General features: G+C 49.4%; 1 protein-coding gene across 15 annotated transcripts in view; it reads right to left on the bottom strand.

Annotated features, from left to right (window-relative positions):
- Positions 1 to 26410, bottom strand: part of CPAMD8 (C3 and PZP like alpha-2-macroglobulin domain containing 8) — a 106010-nt gene that overhangs the window by 12097 nt on the left and 67503 nt on the right. For all 15 annotated transcript variants that reach the window (XR_014837433.1, XR_014837432.1, XR_014837431.1 and 12 more), the window contains 9 exons: positions 24912 to 24963; positions 18653 to 18951; positions 17506 to 17731; positions 15388 to 15564; positions 10592 to 10673; positions 4217 to 4373; positions 4015 to 4089; positions 1500 to 1665; positions 80 to 166 (listed from right to left, as the gene is read on the bottom strand). Coding sequence is in view for 11 of the 15 variants with exons in the window: in XM_085012458.1 (XP_084868584.1) it covers positions 80 to 166; positions 1500 to 1665; positions 4015 to 4089; positions 4217 to 4373; positions 10592 to 10673; positions 15388 to 15564; positions 17506 to 17731; positions 18653 to 18951; positions 24912 to 24963 (1321 nt within the window). In the remaining 4 variants the exon portion in view is untranslated. The remainder of the gene's footprint in view (positions 1 to 79; positions 167 to 1499; positions 1666 to 4014; positions 4090 to 4216; positions 4374 to 10591; positions 10674 to 15387; positions 15565 to 17505; positions 17732 to 18652; positions 18952 to 24911; positions 24964 to 26410) is intronic.

The following is a 26410-nucleotide window of genomic DNA, read 5'->3' as shown; positions in this document are numbered from 1 at the left end:
GCGGAAGAGGCTGGCTGGGGCCCTTTGGATGCTGAGACCCAGGACCCAAAGCAAGCACCAGGGATGGAGTGACCAGTACCTGACTGATAGACGCCGTCACTGAAGCTCAAGAACGCATCCTTGTCTACATCCCGGGAACCCGTCAGGCTCCAGTGGGTCATCCCATCTGCAAGGCCAGAAACAGATCAGTGGCCCCAACCCCTCTCGGCACTCAGCCTTGCAACCCATGGTGAGTGTCAGCACATGTGGTCCCAAGAAGAGACATCAGGGGACTGGACCCCAGTGGAAGAGGGTCTCAGGGGAAAATGGCTGAGTCAGGAAGGGTCTTGGGGCTACACCTCAGATCTGCAACTATAGCGATAAACCCAGCCCTTCCTGTACCCCTGGCAGACAACACCAATCCATGGCTGCTTTTCTGCACCCCCAGCAGACATTGCTAATCAATGGCAGGCATCAATGGCCTCCCTCTTGGCTGGTGCCCTGATGCAGGCCCCAGTCATTCCCACTATGGGTCCAGGAAGCCACTCCCTGCTTGCAAAAGCTCCAAGGATTCTGAGCTTGTGTGAGGTATAAAACCTTGAACCATAGAGAAATCAGCCCTCCCTACCTCAGCTCTTGAGCATTTAGTCCTAGATCGACACTGTCATCCAACTGGGTGGTTTTAGAATTTTACTTTTTTTTTTTTTTTTGTCTTTTTGCTATTTCTTAGGCTGCTCTCGCGGCATATGGAGGTACCAAGCTAGGGGTCTAATCGGAGCTGTAGCCACAGGCCTACGCCAGAGCCACAGCAACGTGGGATCCTGATCATTAACCTACTGAGCAAGGGCAGGGACCGAACCCGCAACCTCATGGTTCCTAGTCGGATTCGTTAACCACTGCGCCACGACGGGAACTCCTAGAATTTTACTTTTTAAGGTTTTTTTCCTTAAGCAGTGAAAGCAATCCTTCAGGTGACATCTTAAGCAGAGAAGCAGGATGGACCCCCAGTGCAGCTGCTGGGGAAGGCTGGGGTGGGGGAAAAGTGGACTGAGTTTGGGGGCATTCTGAGAAGTCGCACCTTGGTGACTGGGGTGCCCCAAACACAGTAAGGGTCATTTTTTAGATGGAGAGACTGACACTCCAAAGATGGAAAAGGCTTTCTGCGGCTCACCCAGTGATGAGGGGCAGGGTGTGGGTCAGCCGCAGCCCTGCCTGCCTCCCAGCTCCCTGCCCCAGGATGGTTTCCAGGAAGCTTAGGGGATCCCCTGAAAGCTACTCTCCCTGGTGGGGTAGAGGGTGGTATCCCCTATTTCAAAGGGGAAGAAAATGATGCTCAGGTTCAAGCCACTTCATCAAATGAAGCTGCCACCAGTAGGTGCAATAACGAATAATATAACAACACAGAGCGAGCAAAGGATGCCTTCTTAGTTCCACGCATGCATTCACAAGCTGTATACTGGGGCCCATTGTGGGTCAGCCCCACACTGTGGTTACTGGGGTGATGGGCGGGGGACACGTACCCTGGGTGATGGCCAGGCTGCGGAGCTTTCGCAGAGCTGCAGGGGCTGCAGGGCTGCGGAGCAGGGTCAGTGTGTAGGCGGTCAGGGCACTGCTGTAGGGGTCCACAGCCAGGGGCGCACTGGACTCCAGGAAGTGCCTGGCTTTGGCAATGGCGCCCCTCTCCTCCTGTGGGGTGGGGTGGGAAGTAGAGCCCCAGGGGGTGGCTCTGCCCTTACCCCACCCACCACCCTCCTGAAGGTTCTTGGGCCATGCCCAGGGAAAGCACTGGACCACTCGCAGCCCCTCGCTTTGCCTCCTTCTGGGCCCCCATCACCTGCAACCTCAGCTTACGAATCCGCATCCCCTTTTTTTTATGTTGATACCAACTTTTTCCAAACCAAGTCTGAGCACAACAGATCAATTCAGAGACTGAATCAGGAATACGATATTCTATCTATGGGTATATCATATGTCAGGAATACTTGATTTCTTAGTATTGGATGCTCAAGTTGTTCTTGGTTTCTACTATAATAAGTAATGTTGCAATGATTATATTTATCTAAGAATTCATTTAGTTATGTATACCTTTTCTGGAAAGAAGTCTAGAAGTGAAATTATAGGCAGAGCATGACTGTTAATGCTTTTCATACATTCACTAAAATTCCTTTCCAGAACTACACTCCTACTAGTGGAATATGTAAGTGATGTTTTTATATCTTTTTTTTCTTTTTCTTTTTTTAGCACCGCACCAGATGCATATGGAAGTTCCCAGGCTAGGGGTCAAATCAGAACTGTAGCTGCCAGCTTACACCACAGCCACAACAATGCCATATCCAAGCCGAGTCTGCTTGAGGCAATGCAGAATCCTTAACCCACAGAGTAGGGCCAGGGATCAAACCCACAGCCTCATGGATACTAGTTGGTTTCATTACCGCTGAGCCACAAGAGGAACTCCCTGTTTTAGCTTGACTTATACACAAATACATATACACACTATATGTATGCATTAATCCACAATATTAAATATTAAATATAAATATACAATTAAAAAAAAAAAAAGAACTGGGAGTTCCCATCATGGCTCAGCAAAAATGAATCCGACTAGGAACCATGAGGTTGCAGATTCGACCCCTGGCCTCACTCAGTGGGTTAGGGATCTGGTGTTGCTATGGCTGTGGCGTAGGCTGGCAGCTGTAGCTGCAATTGGATCCCTAGCCTGCGAAACTCCAGTCCAAGGACTGGAATCACAAGAATTAAATGTCTGAGAGTTCCCGTTGTGGCGCAGCGGAAACGAATCTGACTAGGAACCATCGGCTGCAGGTTCGATCCTTGGCCTCACTCAGTGGGTTAAGGATCCAGCATTGCCGTGAGCTGTGCTGTAGGTCACAGATGCAGCTCAGATCCCTACATTGCTGTGGTTGTGGGGTAGGCTGGCAGCTATAGCTTCGATTCGACCCCTAGCCTGGGAACTTCTGAATGTCACGGATGTGGCCCTAAAAAGAAAAAGAAAGAAAGAAATGTCTGTTGTTTAAGCCCTCCAGTCTGTGGTATTTTGTTATGACAGCCTGAGCTGATGGGGGTTAGGATTTCAGGATATGAATTTGAGGGAAGTCACAATTTAACTCTGTTAACATTGGACAAAAGGCCCTCTGGGCAAAGCACATGGGACGTGGAGGGTCTTAGGTCACAGCAAACCCTAGACACAGAAGTTCAATCTGGATTGTGAGGGTGAAAATTCTGAGAAGTGCCACAACTCAAGATCCATCATCAGGAATTTCCAGGTGGCTCAGTGGGTTGAGGATCCTGGGTGGTGGCTGCTGCAGCGCAGGTTCGATCCCTGGCCCGAGGAACTTCCACATGCCGTGGGCAGGGCCAAAAAATTCATTGACGCAGATGTTAGGAACGACAGAGTCCCTACACCAGGGGCTGAGAGCCATCTATTGAGGGAGCCCCAGCTGCAGGGGACACAGCACTCCCACCTGGGACAGCATCATAGAAGTCACAGTGGCCCTTATAATCCTTAGGACAGCAAAGCCCTTGCTGAGTCCAGTACTTACTGTCTTCGAAGGTTCTAGACCCTACCCCCCACCGCCACTCACAAGTCCAATATTCTGTATAGGGTTTCCTGAAGCCAGGTCACTGGCCAGGAGCGTGATTGAGCCCAAACTGATTCCAAATGGGGCCTGGGGTCTGTGGACAGTCCTGGGAGGCTCATCCTCAGGACACCGCCCCACCCCACCCCAGTTTGCGTGCACATGCACACACATGCACACGTGGGCGCGCGCACGCGTGCACACACACATGCTCCCCCCATGATTGCCGATGGAAACTCTCACTGCTCTGTTCAGGCCACAAGAAGTTAGATACTTTATGAACATTGAAAAGCACCAAAAAAAGCGCCTCATTAACGAGCAGAAGGAGGGCAGCAAGAAAGAAATAGAAGCTGAAGAAGGCTGGAAGATAGCCAGCCTGGCCTGCAGGGCAAAACCGCCCCACCCCCAGCCCCTCATCCCCCTGGGGGCCCCCTGTGCTTACCTCTGAGGCTGGGCCCACCTCCAGGAGCGCAGCCACCACGTAGGCAGTCAGAGGGACTGTGCCGTGGATCCCACCCTGCAAAAGGACTCACGGGCCTCACCCCGAGCCAGAGGGGACAGATCCTCTCCCCGACCAGCCCAGACCACACTGAGGAGCAGGCAGGGCCAGGTCAAGGCCCCTGGAGGCCCGAGGGGCTTCTGACCTGGATGTCCTTATTCAGAATCCTGCCCACTGCCGGGAAGGAGCCATCTGCCTGCTGCTGCTGAACAATCCAGCCCTTGGCATCTGCCAGCTCCTGAGGGTCAATGAAGACGAAGCTTCGTGCCTGGGCGAAGGACTTCAGAACAAAGGCTGTGAGCCTGAAACAGGATGAGGTGGGGGCTGGCAGAGCTACAGACTGGGGAGGCACAAACAGAGTCACCTCTCATTGCCCCCACCCCTGGGGACTGTGGCATGCTCTCCACATCACCCAAGACCCTGCTTCCTTATCTGTTAGACAAGAAGGTCTGGCCTGGCCTCACAGGGCTGTTGTGAGCACTTGATGGAAGTGTATGGGCGCCCAGCAGGACCCAGTGATGGAGCCCAGCCTCCCTGTCTGCTCCCTCCCACCCAGGAAGAACCCAGGTCTGTCTGCTCCTTGCTGGGCACTCAAGGCCTTTTTGTGAGCTGATCCAGTCCTATCCCCCACCCAACCCCTCACCACGTACAGACCTTCTTTGTTGCCCCTCCATAACCACTCCCCAAGAGATCCCCAGTCTTGAGATCCCAAGTGAATCAGAAACCAGGTACCTTGGATGCTTGGGCTCCTCTGTAACCCTAGCCAGCCAGTTATAGGCATTCCAGTCCCCAGGCCTGCAAATGGCTTTTGAATGGGTCCATGAGGTGATGCTAGAAGAAGCTGCAGCCATTTTGCAACCATGAGGAGAGCAACCACTGTGCTGAAGTCCACAGGGACCAAGGCAAAGACCCAGAGACCCTAATGAATTGTGGGATGGCCAAACTGGCCAATCCTGGAGCTTCCCCAGCTCTGTGGTGTGAGCTGATGTTCAGAATTGCTTTTTAAACCAGTTTTCTATTGCTTGCAGCTGAAAACACCCAACCAACCCACTAGCTTTAGTTATTCCATACAGGCCCTGGATGCACCATGTGCCGACCTCCCTTCTTTACAGGATGAAGTCCTACCTGTCTCTCAATGTTCAGCCCAGGGGTCTCTCCCCACAGGAAGCCTCCCACATGCCCCCCACTCTGGGCTGCCTCTGGACCAACCAGCAGCCCTACCTGTGTCAGTGTTGTCTATCTGTGACTGTGCAGCCTGTTCCTTGTCCATGCCATCCCCGAGTCCAACTATGCACAGTGGTCATGGTGCACCCTGAGTGAAAGGCACTGGGACCGGGGGAATGAGCAATGAATAAACAATGAATTCAGGAGAATCACTGGATAGAAACTAAGGAGCCGAGAGGGATGAACAGTTGACAAGGGAAATGGCCCAACTCAGGATGAAAGACTAATCCCCCTTCCTCAAAATCAAGTGATTCACAACCCTACACCCATCAGGATCAACAACAAAAACAATGACAGAAAACAACAAGTGTTGGTGAGGATGTGGAGAAATTAGAACTTTTGTGCACCACTGAGAACTTTTGTGCACCACTGGTGGAAATATACAATGGTGCAGCCACTGTGGAAAACAATATGGCAGTTCCTAGAAAGTTAAACACAGAATTATGAAATCCAGCAATTCCACTTCTGGGTATGTGCAACCAAGAGAAATGAAAGCAGGGTCTCAAGGAAATGAAAGCATTAGTGTGAGTAATGCTGCTTATGTTTGTAGCCGCATTACTCAAAAGAGCCAAACCATGGAAGCAACCCCATGTCCACTGACACAAATGGACAAGCAAAATGTGGTATATAGGTACAATGGAGTATTATTCAGCCCTGAAGAGGAAAGAAATTCTGCAAAATGCTACAACACGAATGAACCTCAAGGATATTATGCTAAGTGGAGTAAGCCAGTCACAAAATGACAGATACTGTATGATTCCACTTAAATGAAGCACTTAGAGTCGTCAGAATCATAAAGAATAGAGACAGAAAGTAGGATGGCGGTTACCAGCAGCTGGGGGAGGGGAGAATGGGGAGTTAGTGTTCACCGGAGTTTCAGATTTATAAGACAAAAAGAGCTATGTGGCAGGATGGTGGTGATGGCTGCATAAAAAGATGAACTTATTTAATACCACTGAACTGTACACTTAAAAAGGATTACAATGGTAAATTTTATGTTATGTGCATTCTAACACATTTTTTTTTTTTTGGTCTTTTTGCCCTTTGAGGGCTGCTCCCTCGGCATATGGAGGTTCCCAGGCTAGAGGTCTAATTGGAGCTGTAGCCACCGGCCTATGCCAGAGCCACAGCAACGCGGGATCTGAGCCGTGTCTGCAACCTACACCACAGCTCACGGCAACTCGGGATCCTTAACCCACTGAGCAAGGCCAGGGATCGAACCCGCAACCTCATGGTTCCTAGTCAGATTCGTTAACCACTGCGTGACCACGGGAACTCCATGTGCATTCTAACACAATTTTAAGAGAAAAAAAGAAAATCAAATAGCTCCGTGCTCTGTTTATGTGAACTGCTAAAACCTGAATTATTGACTTTATAATATACCCAAAGCCCATGAGTCAGCCCATCCTGGCCACTTTCCCTCCCAGACACCTCCCATGCATTCCTCTACCCCAATGGCCCTTGCATCCACCAGGCCACCCCATGGCTCCCGTCCCTGGCCCACCCCAGCATGGTGACCTGCTCTGGAGGAAAATTCCAAACACTGTGTGTACCAGTGGGACATGGGGCAAAGATGGAGCTCAGCTGCCCCTGTGCTGGCAATTGTGGAATTCCTGTAATCCACTGCACTCTTCTCTTTACTTTTCCGTGTGTGTGTGTGTGTGTGTGTGTGTGTGTGTGTGTGTGTGTGTTGTTCTTCTTCTTCTTCCTCTTCTTCTTTTAAATGAAGTACAGTTTATTTACAATGTTGTGCCAATTTCTGCTGAACAGCAAAGTGACCCAGTCACATACATATATCCATTCCCTTTCTTGTATTATCTTCCATCATGGTCTCTCCCAAGAGACTGGATAGAGTTCTCTGTGCTGTACAGCAGGACCTCATTGCTTATCCATTCTCAATGTCATAGTTTGCATCTACTAACCCCAAACTCCCAGTCCATCCCACTCCCTCTACTTTTCCACTTTTTTATTTTTTTGTCTTTTTCTAGGGCTGCACCCATGGCACGTGGAGGTTCCCAGGCTAGGGGTCTACACCAGAGCCACAGCAACGTGGGATCCAAGCTGCATATGCAAGCTACACTACAGTTCACGGCAATGCTGGATCCTTAACCCACTGAGCAAGGCCAGGGATTGAACTTGCAACCTCATGGTTCCTAGTCGGATTCATTAGCCACTGAGCCATAATGGGAACGGCTACTTTTCCGCTTTTAAAACACAAAAGGATTAAACAAACTGTGGTCCATCCATATAATTGAATATATTACTCAGCAATAAAAAGAAAAGAACTATCAAGCCATGGTGTGACATGGGGGAAATTTAAATGCACATTACTAAGTGAAAGAAGCAATCAGAAAAGGCTGCGAGCTATCTGATTCCACCTCGATGGCATTCTGGAAAAGACAAAATTATGGAGACAGTAAAAGGATCAGTGGTTGCCAGGGGGTGGGGGCAGGTGGGGACGAATAGGCAGAGCACAGGGGATTTTTAGGGCAATGGAACTATTCTGTATGATACCGTTAACGGTGGATATGTGACAATGTACACTTGTCCAAACCCACAGACAATGCAACACAAAGAATGAACCCTAATGTAAACTATGGAGCTCAGTTAATAGTAACATAGCAATAGTGGTCCATCAATTATAACAAATGACCTCTGTTAAATGCAAGATGTTAACAGGAGGGAAAACTCCATGTATCAGGGAGAGGGGGTGTATGGGAACTCTAGCTACTTAATTTTTCTATGAACCTAAAACTATTCTAGAAAAATAAAGCCTATTAATTAAACATACACACACAGCCCACCGTGACTCAGATTACAGCCATGCTTTGCCCCAAGTCCTCCTGCTTCATCTGGAATAAAATCTAAACTCCTCCTATCAGGTCACTCTCCTCCTCGCCTGTGCTGTTCCAGCCACATTGGTCTCCTGTGACTCAAACGCCTAAAGCTCAGTTCTGCCTCAGGGCCTCTGCACAGGCCATTCCTTCTGCTTGGAATCTTCTCCCCTGGGATTTTCACACGGCTCCTCCCTTACCTCCTCAGGGGACCTCCTCAGAGGGACCTTTCCGACCACCCCATATAACCACGTGCCTCATCACACCCTATCCATGTCTTCATAGACATGAGAAATTATATACTTGATGTAGTAGCTTTAAAATATATGCACATATATTTAAAAATGCCTTGCTATTTTTCCTTTCAAGCAGTAGAACCCAATTCCTTCCTTCTTGAGTATAGGCTATACACAGTGACTTGCTTCTAAAGGATAGAATGTGGTGGAGGCAGACAGCCTGACTTGGGAAACTAGATGATAAAAGGCAGGTGGAATCCTCATTGCTTTCTTTCTTGGACTGGTCACACTCCTGGAGCAGTCAGCTGCCATGTTGTAAAGGACACTCAAGCAGCCATGTGAAAGACCCAACTTGGAAACAAATGCTCCAGCCCCAGTCAAGCCTTCCTATGAAGATAGCCCCAGCCAACACTCTGACTGTAACTTTGGGAGTGATCCTAGCCAGAAATGCCTGCTAAGCTGTTCCTGAACCCCTGACCTGCAGAATTAAGATAATAAATGCTGCTTGTTTTAAATGGCTCTGTTTGGGGGAGGGGGGCACTTGTTACAGAGCAGCAGGCATCAGTAGATAACTATTACATCTTGTACAGGGTCTCTCTCTTCGACAGTGAGCTCCTGGAAGCAGGGACCATGCCTTTATTGTTCCCTCAAGCCCAAGAACAGAGCCTGGCGCATAGTAGACACATGTTGAATGAATGAATGAATGAATGAATGAATGTACATTAGATGTAAAGGAACCCATCCATAACAGATCCTGAGTTTTAAGGCTATCGAGTTAGAGCCTGGACTTTCCAGCCAACTATTTCAAGAAAGGCACTAAAAAGGTATCCATCCTAAGGGGAACCCAGCATTATAGTGAGTATGCCCGTGCCCTTATCCCATTGCACCCTGGATCCCAGTCCTGAGAGAGATATGTGGTGAGATAACAGGCTCAGAGAAGGTGAGCATCCGGTTTAAGGCTACACAGCTCACCCAAGCGAGATAGAGTCTGGGTTTTCCCAGCTCCAGAGTGGACACTGTTGCCGCTGTTCTGTGCTTCCTGTAGCTTTGTCCCACAGGGAGGTTTCGCAAGGCCAAGGGGGAGGTGGGAAATGTGCTGGATGTCACGTTTCCACAACCGTGGTAGAACTGGTCTTTCCTTGCTCACAGTGTGTAGGTGTGCACATACACACTGTGGGAGGGTGTACAAAAGGTCACGGCTCACTATTTCTGACTGGCAGGGGCCTCAGGGAGCTGCCAGGATTTGGCCAGCTTTTGGAGAATGACTCAATGGCTTTGGCCATCCCTGCAGGCAGTTGGGGGCCTTTTTTTGCTAGGCCACAACTGGCCTTGCGTCATGGGCTGTCAGCAAAGCAGGGCCCTGGGACCAGAACTGGGGCAGATGATGAGCTGCTGGGGACAGGGGTGGTGGTGGGGGCTGAGCACGTCACCAAAGCTGGGCCCCTCTGGAGCCAAGCCAGTGACACTATGGTGTGTGGGCTCAGCCAGGCATGTCCCTGTCCCCAGCCCTTGGAAGTGCTGCTATGCAGCGGACACTGTCAATTTAAGAACTGGGCACTTCCCATGCCCACAGCTGCTGCAGGCGCCATCAAGATGTTGCTCTGAGAAGGAGGTCCCACAAGGGACAGGAGCTGGGGGTGCCCAAGTTCCTCAGTAAGCCCCAAAGTAAACAAGGCCAAGCCCTAATGATGCCAAGAGCTGCCACGGTCCAAGGATCCCAGGGAACAAGATGCGGCCAGGTTCTCCCTGCCCTGATTGACCCCAAAAGCCAGAGGGAGCCACTCACAAGGCAAATGGGACCCCAGGATGCTCCTCCTGCACCCCCAACCTAGCCTCGAGGTAGTGGTCTGGCCTCTCCCAGCCCATCCCCTACTGCTCAAGGTCACCTCCATTCTTGGATCAGAGAGCTCTGAGGATACCCAGAGCACCCAGGACCCAAGGGGGCGGGAGAGCAAGGGTTAGGTTCCTGGGCACTGCGGCAACAACAGCAGAAGGAGTAATAGTAACTGTTGCCACCAGCTCCACCACAGCAGGGCCAGGTAGAGTCCCCACATCCAAACCTCTAAAGCCCAGGAGCAAGGACTGCAGCCATCTCCATTCCCATACAGGCTCCTCGTTACTCTGGGGCTCAGGCCCCAGGTGACCTGGCTATACCGTGCTGGACGTGAGGCTGTGGGTTCCAGTGGGAGAAGCTCAACAGCTGTGTCTGGGGTGATGGAGACTCACCACATGCTCCCCGATGCGTCCCGCTCCCCAAATGCACTATAGGAGCCGTCCTGGTGCTTGTAAGTCAACTGTCGCTGGTAGCCTGAAGGGCAAGCACAGGGGACAGCACCCTGGTGAAGGGCTGGCCTGCCAACATTCTACCCTGGGATTCCTAAACAATGCCACACCCCCATCGGGGGGGGTCCTAAAACTGCCCCACACCCACATCTGGGGTCCTTGAAACTACCCTACATCCACCTGGGGACTCTAAAACGGCCTCATACTCACATCTGGGGTCCTTGAAACTGCCCCATACCCACATCTTGGGTCCTTGAAACTGCCCCACACCCACATCTAGAGTCCTTGAAACCGCCTCCCCACACACTTAGGGACCCTAAAACTGCCTCTCACTCACATCTGGGGTCCTCGAAACTGCCCCATACCCACAGCTGGAGTTCCTTGAAACTGCTCTATACCCACACCTGGAGTGATTGAAACCTCTACTTCTCTTGTTTCCTGACATTGCCCCTTTGTGACTCCTGGACACACGCTGGTCCTCTGTCATGCCTGGGTGGTGGTGGTGGTGGTGGGGGTCAGTGAAATGCACCACCACCAGCCAGGGCCCTCTGCCACCTGAGGTCTGTGGCGGGGGGCAGGTTGTTGGTCCACCGCTGGAGCCAGGGCTTGGCGTGCTCGGAGCACAGAAGGTGCCAGAGGGGCTGGAGCAGGGGAGCAAGGCGGTGGATGAGAAGGAAGGAGGGCAGGGGGGCTACTAGGGCCTCTAAAGCCGGGCCATGTGCTTGGTCTTAAGGTGGGGGCAGCAGGGAGTGTGGGGAGTGAGGGAAGCATGGGGTGGGGTGTGAGGGGATGTATGTTGTGGGTGGATTATAGGGTCCAGAGAGAAAGCAGAGGAACTGGGGAGGCAGGGACTGTCCAGGGGACTGTCCATGACCATGGGCTTGGACCAGGTAAGGGTGATGGGGGGGGCGCTCTGCGGTGTAAGCACAGCTGCCTTGGTGGGACAAGATGTGAAGGAAAGAATGAACGATCCAGAGGTGCCAAGGTAAGTGGCCTGCCCCACTGGGAGGACGGAGCTGTGCCCACGGAGGTGGGGAGAGAGGCGGAGGAGCTCTGAACTGGGTGGACGGTGTCCCCCCAAATTCACCTCCACCTGGAACCTCAAAATGTGATCTTATTGGGAGGGAGGTTCTTGGCAGATGGAATTATGTTCCTGGATTGGGCTGGGCCCTAAATCCAACGACTGATGCCCTTCAAGGGAACCACAGACACGGGGGTCTTGTGAAGATGGAGGCGGAGAGCATGGTGATGCATCCACAAGCCAAGGAACCCCCAGAGCCACCAGAATTCCGCCAAGACAGAGGCCTGGGACATCTGCTCCCCCAGAGCCTCCAGGAGGAATCAATCCTGTTGATTTCAGACCTCAGGCCTCCAGAACTGCAAAGGAGTGATGTCTCATTGTTCTAAGCCACCCAGTTTGTGGTATTTTGCTATGGCAGCCCCAGGACACTAACACCAGCAAATCCGGCAGAAAACATTGACTGGGGGCTTGTTGAGTCTGAAATGCCCATTAGTCAATGGGCATAGGGTCTGGCTCTCTGAGGCAGGATGGGGTGGGGGTGGGGCTGGGTGAGAAGGGTCAGGGGGCCGCTCACTACTAGGGGTCACCACACTCTGGGTGGCATTCAAGGGCTGGGCAGGGAGCAGTCCACTGAGGTGCTCCTGGCCCCCAGAATCCAGTGCTCACCGAGCTCCCAGGCCCTCACAACCTGAGCCCCACCCCCTCCATCACAGATCAAGCATCCTTGGGCTTTCTGTGGCCAGCCCTCCTGAAGCCAGACTTTCAGCCTATGGCAATTCCTGACTTCTCTTTCCATCTGAGAGCTGTACATTCCTCAGCATAAGTGTTCTCTTTTTCTCATCCATGAGGACAGGGGGTTCTAGATCTCTATGACTGCTTTTGGAGCATAGTCACTGTAGGAACCATAAGAGGCCAGGAGGCAGGGACCCCAGACTGGCTTAGGAACTGAGATTTTCTTTTTCTTTTTTTGGCTGCCCCACAGCACATGGAGTTCCTGGGCCAGGGATCAGATCCAAGCTGTAGTTGCGACTTAAGCCGATGCTGTGACAACACAGGATCCTTAACCCACTATGCCGGGCTGGGATAGGAACCTGAGTCCTCATGTTCCCAAGATGCTGCCAATCTCATTGCACCACAGCAGGAACTCTGAAACTGAGATTTTCTTTTCCTTTTTTTTTTTTTTTTTTTGTCTTTTTAGGACCACACCCAAGGCATATATGTAAGTTCCCAGGCTAGGAGTCTAATCAGAGCTGCAGCTGCCAGCCTACACCACAGCCACAGCAACTCAGGATCTAAGGTGCGTCTGTGACCTACGCCACAGCTCATAGCCATGCCAGATCCTTAACCCACTGAGCGGGGCCTGGGATCAAACCTGTGCCCTCATGGATACCAGTTGGGTTCATAACCCCTGAGCCACAATGGGAACTCCCTGTAACTGAGATTTTCTTATGCCTCAGTTTCCCCATCTGATAGGAGCTGGCATCCATCTGAGTCCTGTGAGCCCTTTTTGAAGGCAGAAATTTCCAAGGTTGTGGCCATGGGTTCTCACCTCCTTTTGGCTGGATTTAGTGCCCCTGGCTGCCCCTCATGCCCCAATCCAGGGGGCTGGGGTCTGAGAATCCCCATCACTTGCCTCCATGAGGTCTTGGGCCTCTTCACTCCCCAAAGTTTCACTTTGCTCATCTGGGAAGTGAGGACCATTAGTGTGGGTGCTGCTGGGTGGGCAGTGTGGGTGGATGTCAGCTTCAGAGCTGGGCCCAGCCTCCTCCATGCTTCCCAGGCTAGAAGAAGAGCCCCAGGCTCTTGGGATCAACTGACTGAACTTCCTTGTTACAAAGGCAGGAAACCAGGGTCCTGAGAAAAGCAGGACACAGAGTGGGAATCCGTGACAGAGGTGAGGTCCTCACCTCCAGCCTCCCTCCCCTCCCTGTGGGGCCTAGAGGTACAGAGAGGGTGAGCTATTGGCACCCAGAGCCCTGCCCTCCCACACCCAGGGCTGTTCCCTACTCTAAGGACCTGATTCTTGGCCATGGAAGATGTTCAGTGCTGCACTATTTAGAGGGGAAAAAAAAAAAAAAAAAAAAAAAAAAGAAGTTCCCAAATGGCTCAGTGGATTAAGGATCCAGCATTGTAATTGCTGTGGCTCTGGTTACAGCTGTAGTGTGAGTTCAATCCCTGGCCTTGGAATTTCCACATGCCATGGGAGTGGCCAAAAAAAAAAGAAGAAAGAAAAAAAAAAAAACCTGGGAATTAACCCCAATATATCCAAGAGGAGGGTTCAGTATGTTGTGCCCCATAAATGCATGTGATGGACAAATACCGTAGCCTTGAAAGGGATTTTGAATTGAATACATGCTGAGACCCAGTGATTTCACCCCCACAGAAGAATGGACACGTTTTCACTGAGTACTCGAACAGGACGGTGAATGGCAGCACCATTCTAAAAGCCCTGAACTGGAGTTCCCATAGTGGCGCAGTGGTTAACGAATCCGACAAGGAACCACGAGGTTGTGAGTTCGATTCCTGCCCTTGCTCAGTGGGTTAAGGATCCAGCGTTGCCGTGAGCTGTGGTGTAGGTCGCAGACATGGCTTGGATCCTTCTTTGCTGTGGCTCTGGCATAGGTCTGTGGCTACAGCTCTGATTAGACCCCTAGCCTGGGAACCTCCATATGCCGTGGGAGCGGCCCAAAAAATGGCAAAAAGGCAAAAATAAATAAATAAATAAATAAAAAATAAATAAAAGCCCTGAACTGCCAACTGCTCTAACACCCGCCATCAGACCCGCTGACTGTGGTCCCTCCACACAGCAATGGAGAGGAAGAGACCACAGCTTCTCACAGCGCCAAATCTTATGCACACAGTGCGGGGTGGGGGCTCGCCAGAGGAAGCCACGTTATAACACACCAAGAGTAGGAGCTCCCACTGTGGCGCAACAGGATCGGCAGTGTCTTGGGAGTGCTGAGACACGAGTTTGATCCCCAGCCCTGCAGCAGAGTGGGTTAAGGATCTGGCATTGCCGCAGCTGCGGCTTATTTGGAGGCTGCGGCTCAGATCTGATCCCTGGCCTGGGAACTCTATATGCTGAGGGACAGCCAAAAAAAAAGACACCAGGAGTAGCAAAGCTAATCTGTGCTTCCGGAAGACAGAAGAGTAAACCCAGGGCCAGCACTATCAAGGAGCTTATAGGGATTTTTTTTTTCTTTTCCAAATGTTTTTTTATAATGCTATTATATTGTTCTTGTTGTTCCAAAAAAAAAAAATCTACATTTGAAGGTCCTGCTGCGGTGCAATGGGATCAGTGGTGGTCTCTGGAGCGCTGGGAAGCAGGTTCGATCTCTGACCCTCGGCACAGTGGGTTAAGGATCCAGCGTTGCTGTAGCTGCAGAGTAGGTCACAACTCCGGCTCAGTTAGGATCTGATCCCCGGCCCAGGAACTCCATATGCCGCAGGGCAGCCAAAAAAGAAAATACATACATATGTTGAAATTTTTTAGAAATCTACATATTGAAAGATCCTGTTCCTCTTCTGATGGCTGATGACTGACATTCACAGCATTTTCCTAACAGGTGGGGCTGCCAGGCTCCTGCTGACAGGGACCAGATTAGGCCACCCAGAGTGGCCTCTTTCACCCACCTTCTTCCCCATCCAGCACACTTGGCATGGGGGCCAAGGCCGCCTGTCTCTCCACACCCTCCACACAGGCAGGTCTCCCCAGTACCTTGTACCAGATAATCAGTGGTCTCCCTTTCCACTTCAGGGCTAAGCTGTCGTGTTTTCTGAAGATATTTCAGGACAAAGACGTTGGGTGCAAAGTGGATCATGTTTTGCTCTCCGCAGCCAAAGGGCAGCCGCAGGAGGTTGCTGAGACGGTTCAGAGTTGGCCCCATGACATCTCCTGGTGGAAAGGAAAAGAAGAATGGGCTGGGAGTTGGCCTAGCTGTCCTAGGCACAGCTTTCCTCAGAGGGAGCCCACCTATGACCTAAAACGAGTCACCCACCCTCCAACTGCCAGTGCTGCTCTTTGAGACTGGTCTGCACCCTTGTCCACTCAGCCTGCTTGGTCTCCTGGCTTTGGTGAAGTCTGATGGCCCTATCCTACATGCCTCTCTCTATGTTCTTTAGTTCTAACTCAGGTGTTTTTCTCTGTCTTTTCATTAAGTTAAAGCTTTTTCCTTTTCAGCCTTTTTTTTTAGCTGCGCTTAGGGCTTGTGGAATTTTCCAGGGCAGGGATTGAACCTGCACCACAGCAACAACCCAGGCTACCACAGTGACAATGCCAGATCCTTAACCTACTGCACCACAAGGGAACTCCCTTTTCTGGCTTTTTAAACAGATGCAATTAGGGCTATACATTTCCCTCTTAGTACAATGTTGGCTGCATCCCATAACTGTTAAGCTATCAATCCAGCCATATAGTTTTCCATTCTAAATATTTTTTCTAACTTCCAATATGAAATGTGATTTTCTCCTTAATCATGAGAATTTAGATTTTTTCTCAATTTAATAGAAACTACGAAAGATCAAAACTGATAATCTACTACTGTACACATCTTGGCCTGCCCCATAGCTCAGGTCAATCCCTCAAGAGGAAGAAAGGCTGGTCTTTCTAAATCCTGCAAGAGAGGCCTGTCCTGTCCCACACATCTGAGCTAAGTGTAAGGTCCTGAGTTTTAAGCATGACAATAGTACAGAAGAGGTTTTGTTATCATGGCCATCCAGGCAGCCTGGCCCTAAAATGAATTTTTAATAAGTCTTCGTACATGTGTGGTAGTATTGATACTTTTTTTTAAAGTTCTTTTTTTTTTTTTCTTCCCTCTTATTGTACTCTCAACCCTTCAGTACTGTGTCTTCCTCTCCCTGGCCTCTCTGCCCTAAATGCTGCTGATGGGCTCCAGAATCCCCACCATCTCGTTTGTACTTTCTTTCCTTCCTTGACTTTCCCCCCTGGCCCAGTGAGGCTGCCACTGCACCTGCAACCTCCTCCTGTGGGTTTTCCTTCCTGGCTACATTCTTGTCACTCACCTCCTCTGGGTTTTCCAGTTTCTCCTCTACCCTTCCATTCCACTGTGCTAAAGCCAGACTGGCATACAGGTCCCTGCCTTCACCTCCTCTCCATCCCTGTCCATCTGCATTCTCCCCTATACCCCTCACCTCCATCTGGGCCACTCCACTCCCAAGGCCCCATTTGACTTGATCTTATGTCTTGGATTATAAGCTCCAACATCCTCTGACCTGATTGCAATCCACCAACCTGCCCAGGACCCAAAGCTTCCATCCTCTGATGTCAGAGCAACCCAAGACTCCCTCATTCAGATCTGCCTCCACCTGGCCTCTCCCCTTCTCCCCGCCTTTCCAATCCCCAGTACTGGAAGGATCACACCCACTTTCCACTCCCATGCCCTGGCTATGGGAGACAATCCACAGCCCAAGAGACCCCTGGCCACAGCCTCTTACCCCAGCTCAAAAAATGCTCTAAATGCTTGACTCTCTCACCTGAACCCCTAGGGACCATGCCCTTCCATCTGGCCTTGCAACCTTCTTATACATCCCCCAGATCTGCTGCCTTCATAGAGTTCATCACCCAACCCTCAGGGTCACCCCATGTGGGCAAAGACCTGTCTCCTCAGCCAGACTTGGAGCCCCTGAAGGGCAAGTTTGAGGTCATCTCTAAGTCTGGGCCCAGCACCCAGATCAGAGAAGGAACTAGCTGCTTGGAGGCGCTGGGAGCACAGGTCCCCAGAAAAGTCCAGGAGAAGACTGAGTCCAGAGTGAATACTTGCCCTTGGCCTGGCTCTTGTCCCTGCCTTCCCCAAGTTCAGCTACAGGGCAGACGCACCTATGATGGAGGCAGCCGCACGCTCGGACCCGGGGATGGCGCTGTGCGGGACCCCCAGGGTGAAGGCTTCACTGTAGCTCTCATCCATCTCCATCTTCCTCCAGATGCGGAACTCGCCCATAGAACCCCAGCCAGTGGAGAAACCGATGAACTGGACCTCTGGTGGCCTTGGGATGGTCCAGGCCATGATGACAGACTCATTGGACGGCTCTGGACCATGGCCAACCTGGAAAAAGAGGCCAAGGCTCTGCTGGGGGCTGGCAGAAAGCATGAAGCTGTGCTCAGGCATGGTCTGAGGCTTTGGCCATGCTCATGGGGTTCTTGGGGGGGGGGCAGTCAGAGGTGAGAGAAACTAGAGAACATATTGTCCACTAAACACCCAACAGAGACACAAGTGCGGCATCTGCAGGTTCCAAAGTCACTGGGCTCTGTGGAACCTCTGGATCTTTGCACATGCAGCTCCCTCCACTTTGGTTTGCCTGGCAAATTCATATTCATACTTCAAAACCCCACTTGGCTATGTCCCTCCTCTAGAAGCTGTGTCAGCTGGTTCTTTTCTATGTCTCCTTTGCTTTGCCCAGAAAGAGCCCACAGTCCCCATTTTACCTCTTCATACCGACTTTCTTTCCCCTGGACAGCTCGCCACCCTTCCATTCCCAGATCCCTGGGCACTTCCTCTGCCATGGCCTTTTTTTTTTTTTTTTTTTTTTTTCCCTTTTTAGGGCCTGCCACTTTTTTTTTTTCTTTTTCTGGCCTAACCCATGACATATGGAAGTTTCCAGGCTAGGGGGCGAATCAGAGCTGCAGTTGCCAGCCTACACCACAGCCACAGCAATGTGGGAACTGAGCCACAGCTGCGACCTACACCGCAGCTCATGGCAATACTGGATTCTTAACCCACTGAGCGAGGCCAGGGATTGAACCTGCATCCTCACAGATATTAGTCTGGTTCTTAACCCACTAAGCCACAACAGCAACTTCTCTCACCACTTTTTCATAGTAAGAAACTCCAGGCAGGCTGTAGCAACATGAGGGCTGTCCTGTGTTTTCCCCCTCTCCCTTTCATTCCCATCACCTACAGTAGGAAGCAATTCATGCCAAAAGACCAGGGGGTTCCTGTTGCCACCCTGTGCAAGCCCAACCGTGCCTGGATGAGCCCGCTGTGCCAGCTGATCCAGAATGTTCTGAATTCGTCCCAGGAGAGGATCTTGGCCGTGGGTGTGCTGGCCACAGGCTCGCCCATCTTGCTGGTGGAGATCCAGGACCTGGTGTTCTGGTGCCCTCCCAGAACGATCTCGATCATGCCCGCCGTGTCGTGGGGCCCCGGGGACAAGGCCACACGGGCGTCGTTGTGAGCTCGCACGGCCATGTCAAAACGGGTGAGGCGCAGGGGCCGCTGCACATACTGGAACTCATATTTGTTGGGCGTGGAAATGTGGACTCTCTCTGGATGGAGGGAAGGGGAAGGGGTGTTGAGGGGGCACTGGAGGTACTCCGCGCCTCCCCCTGCGTGTGCCCAGAGCTGAGCATCAGGACCTCAGGGGACCAGTCTCACTGTGGCTCCATACACAGCTATGGGAAGCACGACTTAATGCAGCATGGCTTAATGACCGCTTTGCCAATAGCATGCAAAAGATGAAATGCTCACAGGGAAAAATCCTGCAAAAGAGGTTCAAGACCCGTACACAGAAACTGCAAAATGCTGCTGAAGCTAAAGACCCATACCAATGGAGAGCTAGCCCATGTTCATGGGTCAGACGATAATATTGCAAAGATGTTCATTATTCTCCAAACTGACCTAGAGATACCACACAACCCCAATCAAAATCCCAGCAGGGTGTTGTGAAGACATTGCAAAGCTGATTCCAGAATGTATATGGAGACTCAAAGGATCTAGACGAGCCAAAACAACTTGGATAAATAAGAACCAAGTTGAAAGACTCACACCATCTGACATGGAGACTTACTCTAAGGCTACAGCAATCGCAAGAGCATAGCACTGCTGTCAACATAGACACATGCTCAATGGAACAGAAGAGGAAGTCCAGGAATGGACCCACACATAGGAGCAACTGATTTTCAATAAGGTGCAAAGGCAATTCAATAGCAAAAGGAAAGCCTTTTCAACAAATGATGCCAGAACAATTGGGTCTCCAGATGCAGAAAAAGGAACTCTGCTCCATACTTTGTATGGGCCCTAAGAATTAACTTGAAATGGATCATAACCATTTTTAATACATGTGCTGCCGAAGCGAGCATGGGCCATAACCATTTTTAAATGTAAAACTTAAAACTATAAAAATCTGAGAAGAGAACATCAGGTCTGTCAAAGATTTCTTTGATACAACAACAAAAAATAATCCATAAAAGAAAAAAATGATAAGCTGGGCTTCATTAAAATGAAAAACTTCTCCTCTTTAAAAGACACTATTGGAGTTCCCACCGTGTCACAATGGGATCAGTGGTGGCTTGGGAGCACTGGGACAGGTTCCATCCCCAGCCGGGCACAGTGGGTTAAGGATCCAGCACTGCCGTAGCTGTGGCTTAGTTGCAACTGCAGCTCAGATCTGACCCTTGGCCCATATGCCAAGATGGGGTGGGCCAAAATGAAAATAGATAGATAGACAGACAGAATAAAAGAGAATGAAAAGATAAGCCAGAGACTGGAAGAAATAGCTTTGCAAGGCATTTATCTGATAAAGGACTTGTATCCAGAGTATATTTTTTAAAACTCTTAAAACTCACTGCAAATAAACTTACTCAATATTTAAAAGGTTAAAAGATCTGAACCAATTCAGATATATTAATAGCAAATAAGCATATGAAAGATGTCCAATATGATTAGTCATGACGGAAATGCAAATTAAAACCACAATAAGATACCACCTATTATAATGGCTAAAATTAAACAGACAATACTAAGTGTTGGTAACAATGGGGCAGAACTGACTCTCATCCAGTGCTGGTGGGAATGCAAAATGGGACTACCACTTTGGCAAACAGGTTGACAGTTTCTTAAAAAAAAACACATACCTACTCTATGAGTTAGTTGTTCCACTCTAACAAGGAAAACACATTCCCCATATGGAGACTTGTGCATGAATGTTCACAGCAGCTTTATTTGAAACAGCCCAAACTGGAAATAACTTGAATGTCCATCAACAGGTGAATGGATAGACAAAGTGTGACACATCTGCCCAGTGGAATCTTAGCCTTAAAATGACTGAATTATTGATACACACAACACGGTTGAATCAAAATTATGCTTCTTGAAAGAAGCCAGACAAAAAGAACGTTCTGTATGATTCCATTTATATAAAATTCTAGAAAGTGCAAAGTAAGCTGTAGAGACAGAAAGCAGATCAGTGGTTCCCTAGTGACAAGAGTGGACAGGGGTGAGGGATTTCGAAGGGACATGACTTGGGATTAATGGAAATCGCCATTATCTTCATTGTGGTGATGGCTTCACAGATGTACACATATGCCCACATTCATCAAACTACACTCAAAATATGTCCAATTTAATGTATTTCAATTACACCTCAATAAATGTGTTAAAAACATTACTGACTTTACTTTGATTACAAATATATTCAGCTTTAAGTGTGGCTTATGATATAAAAATACAAACAACATATCGATGCCCAATAATGCTTCAATATGTTCCATAATGATCAAATCATGGGGCAGTCATTTGATGGGGCATACTGAAGCTGTTTTGAAATGCTGTTTATAAAGACCTTATGATTACAAGGAGAAGTACTAAGGATGTGTTAAATGAAAAAGGCAAGATAGAGTATTACATAGCTCATGAGCCAGAAGTATGCCAAAACAATAATCAATCTTACAAAAGCAAATACAGCTAAATGTCAAAAGAGGTCATCTTTGGATGTGAACCAGAGGAGATAGTTTTCTTTCTATCTTTCCAAATTGTCTCTAATACATAGATAGTGCTTTTTCCTTTCCCAATTTTATTATTATTATTATTATTTTTGCTTTTTAGGGTCTCACCCGCAGCATACAGATGTTCCCAGGCTAAGGGTCGAATCGGAGCTACAGCTGCTGACCTACACCACAGCCACAGCAATGTTAGTTAGACCTAAGCTGCATCTGCAAACTACACCAGAGCTCACGGCAACGCCAGATCCTTAACCCGCTGAGCGAGGCCAGGGATCGAACCCGCAACCTCATGGTTCCTAGTCAGATTTGTTTCCGCTGCACCATGATGAGAATTCCCCTTTCCCAATTGTAAAAACCGTGGTAAAATACACATAAAATTTACCATCTTACCCGTTTTTAAGTGCATAGTTCAGTAGCATTAAATACATTCACATTGCGCAAACATCACCACATTCATCTCGAGAACTCTTTTCTTCATCTTGTAAAACTGATGCCCTACGCCCATTGAACAATAAATCCCCACTCTCCTGGCCCAGCCCCTGACAATCACCATTCTACTTTCTGTCTCTATGAATTTGACTGCTCTAGGGGGCTCATTTAAGTGGTGGAATCATAGGGGATTTGTACACATGCATTGCTTTTCAAACATGTTTTTAATTTAAACTTTACTGAGATAGTTATAGATGCACATGTAACTCTAAGAAATAACACAGAGAAATCTGTGTACTCTTGACCCAGTTTCCCCAATGTTAATATTTTGCAAAATTCTAGTACCAGGACACTGTCACTGTTACAATGTGCTGACTGCATTTAGATTTCCCCAATTTTGTTTGTATGGGATCCCTCTTGTTGTCCTTTTATCACCAGACCACACCCTCCAGCAACCACTCTAAAATTCTGTCATTTCAAGAATCATTAATGTACCATTTTTGGACTGATTTTTTTTCATTTCATTCCCCTCATCCAAGTAGTTGCAGATATCAAGAGTTTTCTCCTTTTTAATCTCTGGATGGTATTCAAAGATATGGATGGACCGCAATTGTTGAACCATCCACTCACTGAAGGACATCTAGACTGTTTCAAGTTTGGGGTTATTGTAAATAAAGCTCTCTGAACGTTTGTATACAAATTTTTGTGTAAATGCTACTTCTTCATTTCTCTGGGATAAATATCTAAGAGTGTAACTGCTGGGTGTACATTGGTGGCATGGTTTTGGTTTTGTTTTGTTTTTGTGGGTTTTTTTTTTTTTTTTTTTTTGGTCTTTTGTCTTTTTAGGGCTGCACTCACGGCATACGGAGGTTCCCAGGGCAGTGCCAGACCTGAGCCGCATCTGTGACCTACACCACAGCTCATGGCAATGCCACATCCTTAACCCACTGACAGAGGCCAGGGATCGAACCCGCAACCTCATAGTTCCAAGTTGGATTCGTTTCTGCTGCACCACGATGGGAACTCCCTTGTCTTTGTTTTTTTTTTTAAAGAAACCAGCAGACTGTTTTAAGGAACCACCACCAGCAGCTGTGCCACTTCACTTTCCCACCAGCAGCGTACAAGAGGTCCAGGTTCTCCCTCCACAGCTTGATTATCTATTGCTGTGTCACTACTTTTTATTTTTATCATTCTGATAGGCAGGTACTGATAACTCACTGCATTTCAATTTGCATTTCTCTCTTGGTTAACAATATTGAGCCCCTTTTCCCATGCTTATTTGCCACCTATACAATTTCTTTGGTGAACTCTTCATTTCTTTCACCCATTTTCTAATTGGACTGTTTGTTTCATTTATGGTTGAATTTTGAGAGCTCTTTATATATTCTAGATACTAGTCCTTTGTCAGATCTGGGTTTGAAACTATTTTCCTCCAGTCAGTAGTGTGGATGTCTTCCCCTTAACAGCATCTTTCACAGAGCAAACATTTCTCTCTCTCTCTCTCTCTTTTTTTTTTTTTTTCTAGTGGCCACACCCACAGCATATGGAAGTTTCTGGGCCAGGAACTGAATCCAAGCTGCAGCTGTGACCTAGGCTGCAGCTGCAGCAACAATGGATCCTTTAACCCACTATGCCGGGCTGGGAATTGAACCTCACCTCTGCAGCTACACAGGAACTCCATTTCTCATTTTTTTCTTTTTTCTTTTTACGGCTGCACCTGCAGCATATGGAAGTTCTCGGGCTAGGGGTCAAATTAGAGCTGCAGCTGCAGGCCTATGGCACAGTCACAGCCACACCTCATCCAAGCCACATCTGCACTTTATGCCTCAGCTTGCAGCAAGGCCAGATCCTTAATCCACTGAGGGAGGCCAGGGATTGAACCTGTATCCTCACAGACACCATGTCAGGTTCTTAACTCACTGAGCCCCAATAGGGAACTCCTCCATTTCTCATTTGGATGAGGCCCATTCATTGATGTTCCCTTTTATACTTCATGCTTTTGGAATCATATCTAAGAATTCTTTACCTAGCCCCAGACCCAAAGGTTTCTCCCATATTTTTTTCTCCTAAAGATGTATGGTTTTACATGTAAGTTCATGCTCCGTTTCGAGTTAATTCTTATATAAGGTGTGATCTTTAGGTCAGATTTTATATTTTTGCCAATAGACCTCCAGTTGCTCATAGCATCATTTGTTGTTCATCCTCCACTGAACTGCCTATACACCATTGTCAAAAATCCTTTGAGCATATACATGATGTATTGCTATTTACTGAAAAAGAAACGGGGGATGTCAAGAGGCGGCCCATGTCCAGAGTGTGCTGTGGTCAGGGGACCCATTGGGCTGAATGCCTTGAGAACAGGGAGGTGGTACAACCGGGGGATTGGCATCCCCAGAGGACTCCATCTGAGATCCTCAGCTCTGCCTCTTGGCATAGCCTGACAAGTGACTGCCCAGTGCCAGCCCCAGCCCACCTTCCAAGCTGGAGGGCTCCTTGCAGATGGGCTGGATGGGGTAGGGGGCAGACCCTCCCACTGGCAGCTCAGGCTCACTGCCTGACCCCACCAAGGTAGAGATGTGGATGGGCCATTCTGCCCAATGGGCACTCTCTGTACCCACTTCCTGTCACGGGTCATACTGTCAATTTCAAGGGATCAAGGTGGACAGATTCTAAATCTCATACTTTTCAGAACCCACCTTAATTTCCCACATCTTCCCCTGCTGCCCCTGGTTCTGGGTCACCCTCATTCCCTCATTTTTCCCCTGATGTGCTAAGACCTCCCATCCTCAGACCTGGGCTCTTCACCTGGGGCTCCAAGGGCAGCCCTACCCATGACTGAAGTCTCTTTCCTCATTGGCACCTGCAGTTTACCACTGTATGTGCTCACTTCCTGCATGACAGATGCCCGGTCCTCGCTCTGACTTACAGTTGTCCCCAGCTGGGACATTTCAGTGCTTCATTGCTATGTCTCTACCCCAACCCCCCTAGGAGGGCAGGTGTCCATCCAGCAGCAGGAGAGCTGCAACAGAGCGGGGGTAAGGGCCAAAGTCCTCAGCAGAGTGGGCACAGGGACTCACCATTGGGACAGAAGAAAGCACTGTAGGTATACGATCGAGGGGCTCCTTCAGGCTGAAACAGAGAAACGAGAAGAACTGAGTGCCGGGGGGCAGTCGGAAGAGAGGTGGCTGCCCTCTCACAGCAGCAACTCTTAGCCCAGATCCTGCAGGGTGATGCCACAACCACAGGTGCACAGAGATGGACCATGTTAACCTACCTCCTGCAGCCAGATGGGGAAACCAAGGCTCACTCCCCTCCCTGGGTTCTAGTCTAACAAACTCATGAATTGCTACTAAGTATATCATGCTTCCCACATCCCTACTCTGCCCTCCAGGGAACCCCTTCCTCCCAGCTCCCAGCCCGGCTTCTCTCTCTGGGCAGGGAACACTATGACACAAAGGCTGCTGGGATTTGAAACCCCCATCCAACATCCAAGAGCACTGAGAAAGGGGAACCCGGTCTGCCAAGGACCAGACCAGGTCTCCATCCCTCTGTCCAACACATCCCATCAGACATCAGAGGCATGTCTTCTGTCCGTCATGTTCCTGCTTCTGCTCCCTCCAGGATGTCCCCCAAATAGTAGACAGCAGCTGTCTTACTCTCTTGAAAGGGGGCACCTGGAATTTAACCTGATATGCCTTGTGGGGTTTCATTTGACTGGAATGGCCCCTGTGGGGCTCTTGCTTTTCCAGACCCCTTTTAGCAGCATGAGACTGGTGCACCAGGGCCATCTGTCCTGAGGTCAGACCTCAAAAGGGTTAATGCTAGACCACTGCAGCCAGGCAGCCTCCTGGGGTCCCAGCTTCTCCCACTGTGATGGTTCATTTTATCTGTCAACTCCAGGGAGCCACGAGATGCCCAGATATCTGGCCAAATGTTACTTCTGGATGTGCCTGTGAGGGCACTTCCTGAAGGAGTCAGCATCTGAATTGATGGACGGTAAGGCAGAGGGCCCTCCCTTCCGCGGGTGGGTTCCCTCCAGGCCACTGAAGGTCCAAATAAAAGGCAGAGGAAGGATGAATCCTCTCTCCTGGAATGCTTGAGCTGGGGCATCCATCATCTCTGCCCTCGATGTTCTTGGTTTTCAGGCTTTTAAACATTTTTTTTTTTTTTGGTCTTTTTGCCATTCCTAGGGCCACACTCACAGCATATGGAGGTTCCCAGGCTAGGAGTCGAATCGGAGCTGTAGCCACCAGCCTACAAAAGAGCCACAGCAACTCGGGATCCGAGTCGAGTCTGCAACCTACACCACAGCTCACGGGAATGCCAGATCCTTAACCCAAGGAGCAAGGCTAGGGACTAAACCTGCATCCTCATGGATACTGGTCAGATTCTTTTTTTTTTTTTTGTCTTTTTGCCATTTATTGGGCCGCTCTCGCGGCATATGGCGTTCCCAAGCTAGGGGTCTAATTGGAGCTGTAGCCCCCTGCCTACGCCAAAGCCACAGCAACTCAGGGTCCGAGCCGCATCTACAATCTACACCACAGCTCACAGGAACACCGGATCCTTAACCCACGGA

The sequence above is a fragment of the Sus scrofa genome, chromosome 2 (assembly GCF_054392235.1).
Source record: "Sus scrofa isolate SSC_HxYL_T2T_F1_AM1 chromosome 2, Sscrofa_HxYL_maternal_Yorkshire_Landrace_v2.0, whole genome shotgun sequence".
NCBI lineage: Eukaryota > Metazoa > Chordata > Mammalia > Artiodactyla > Suidae > Sus > Sus scrofa.
The sequence above is the reverse complement of the archived record's forward strand: the minus strand, read 5'-3'. Positions and strand labels throughout refer to the sequence as shown.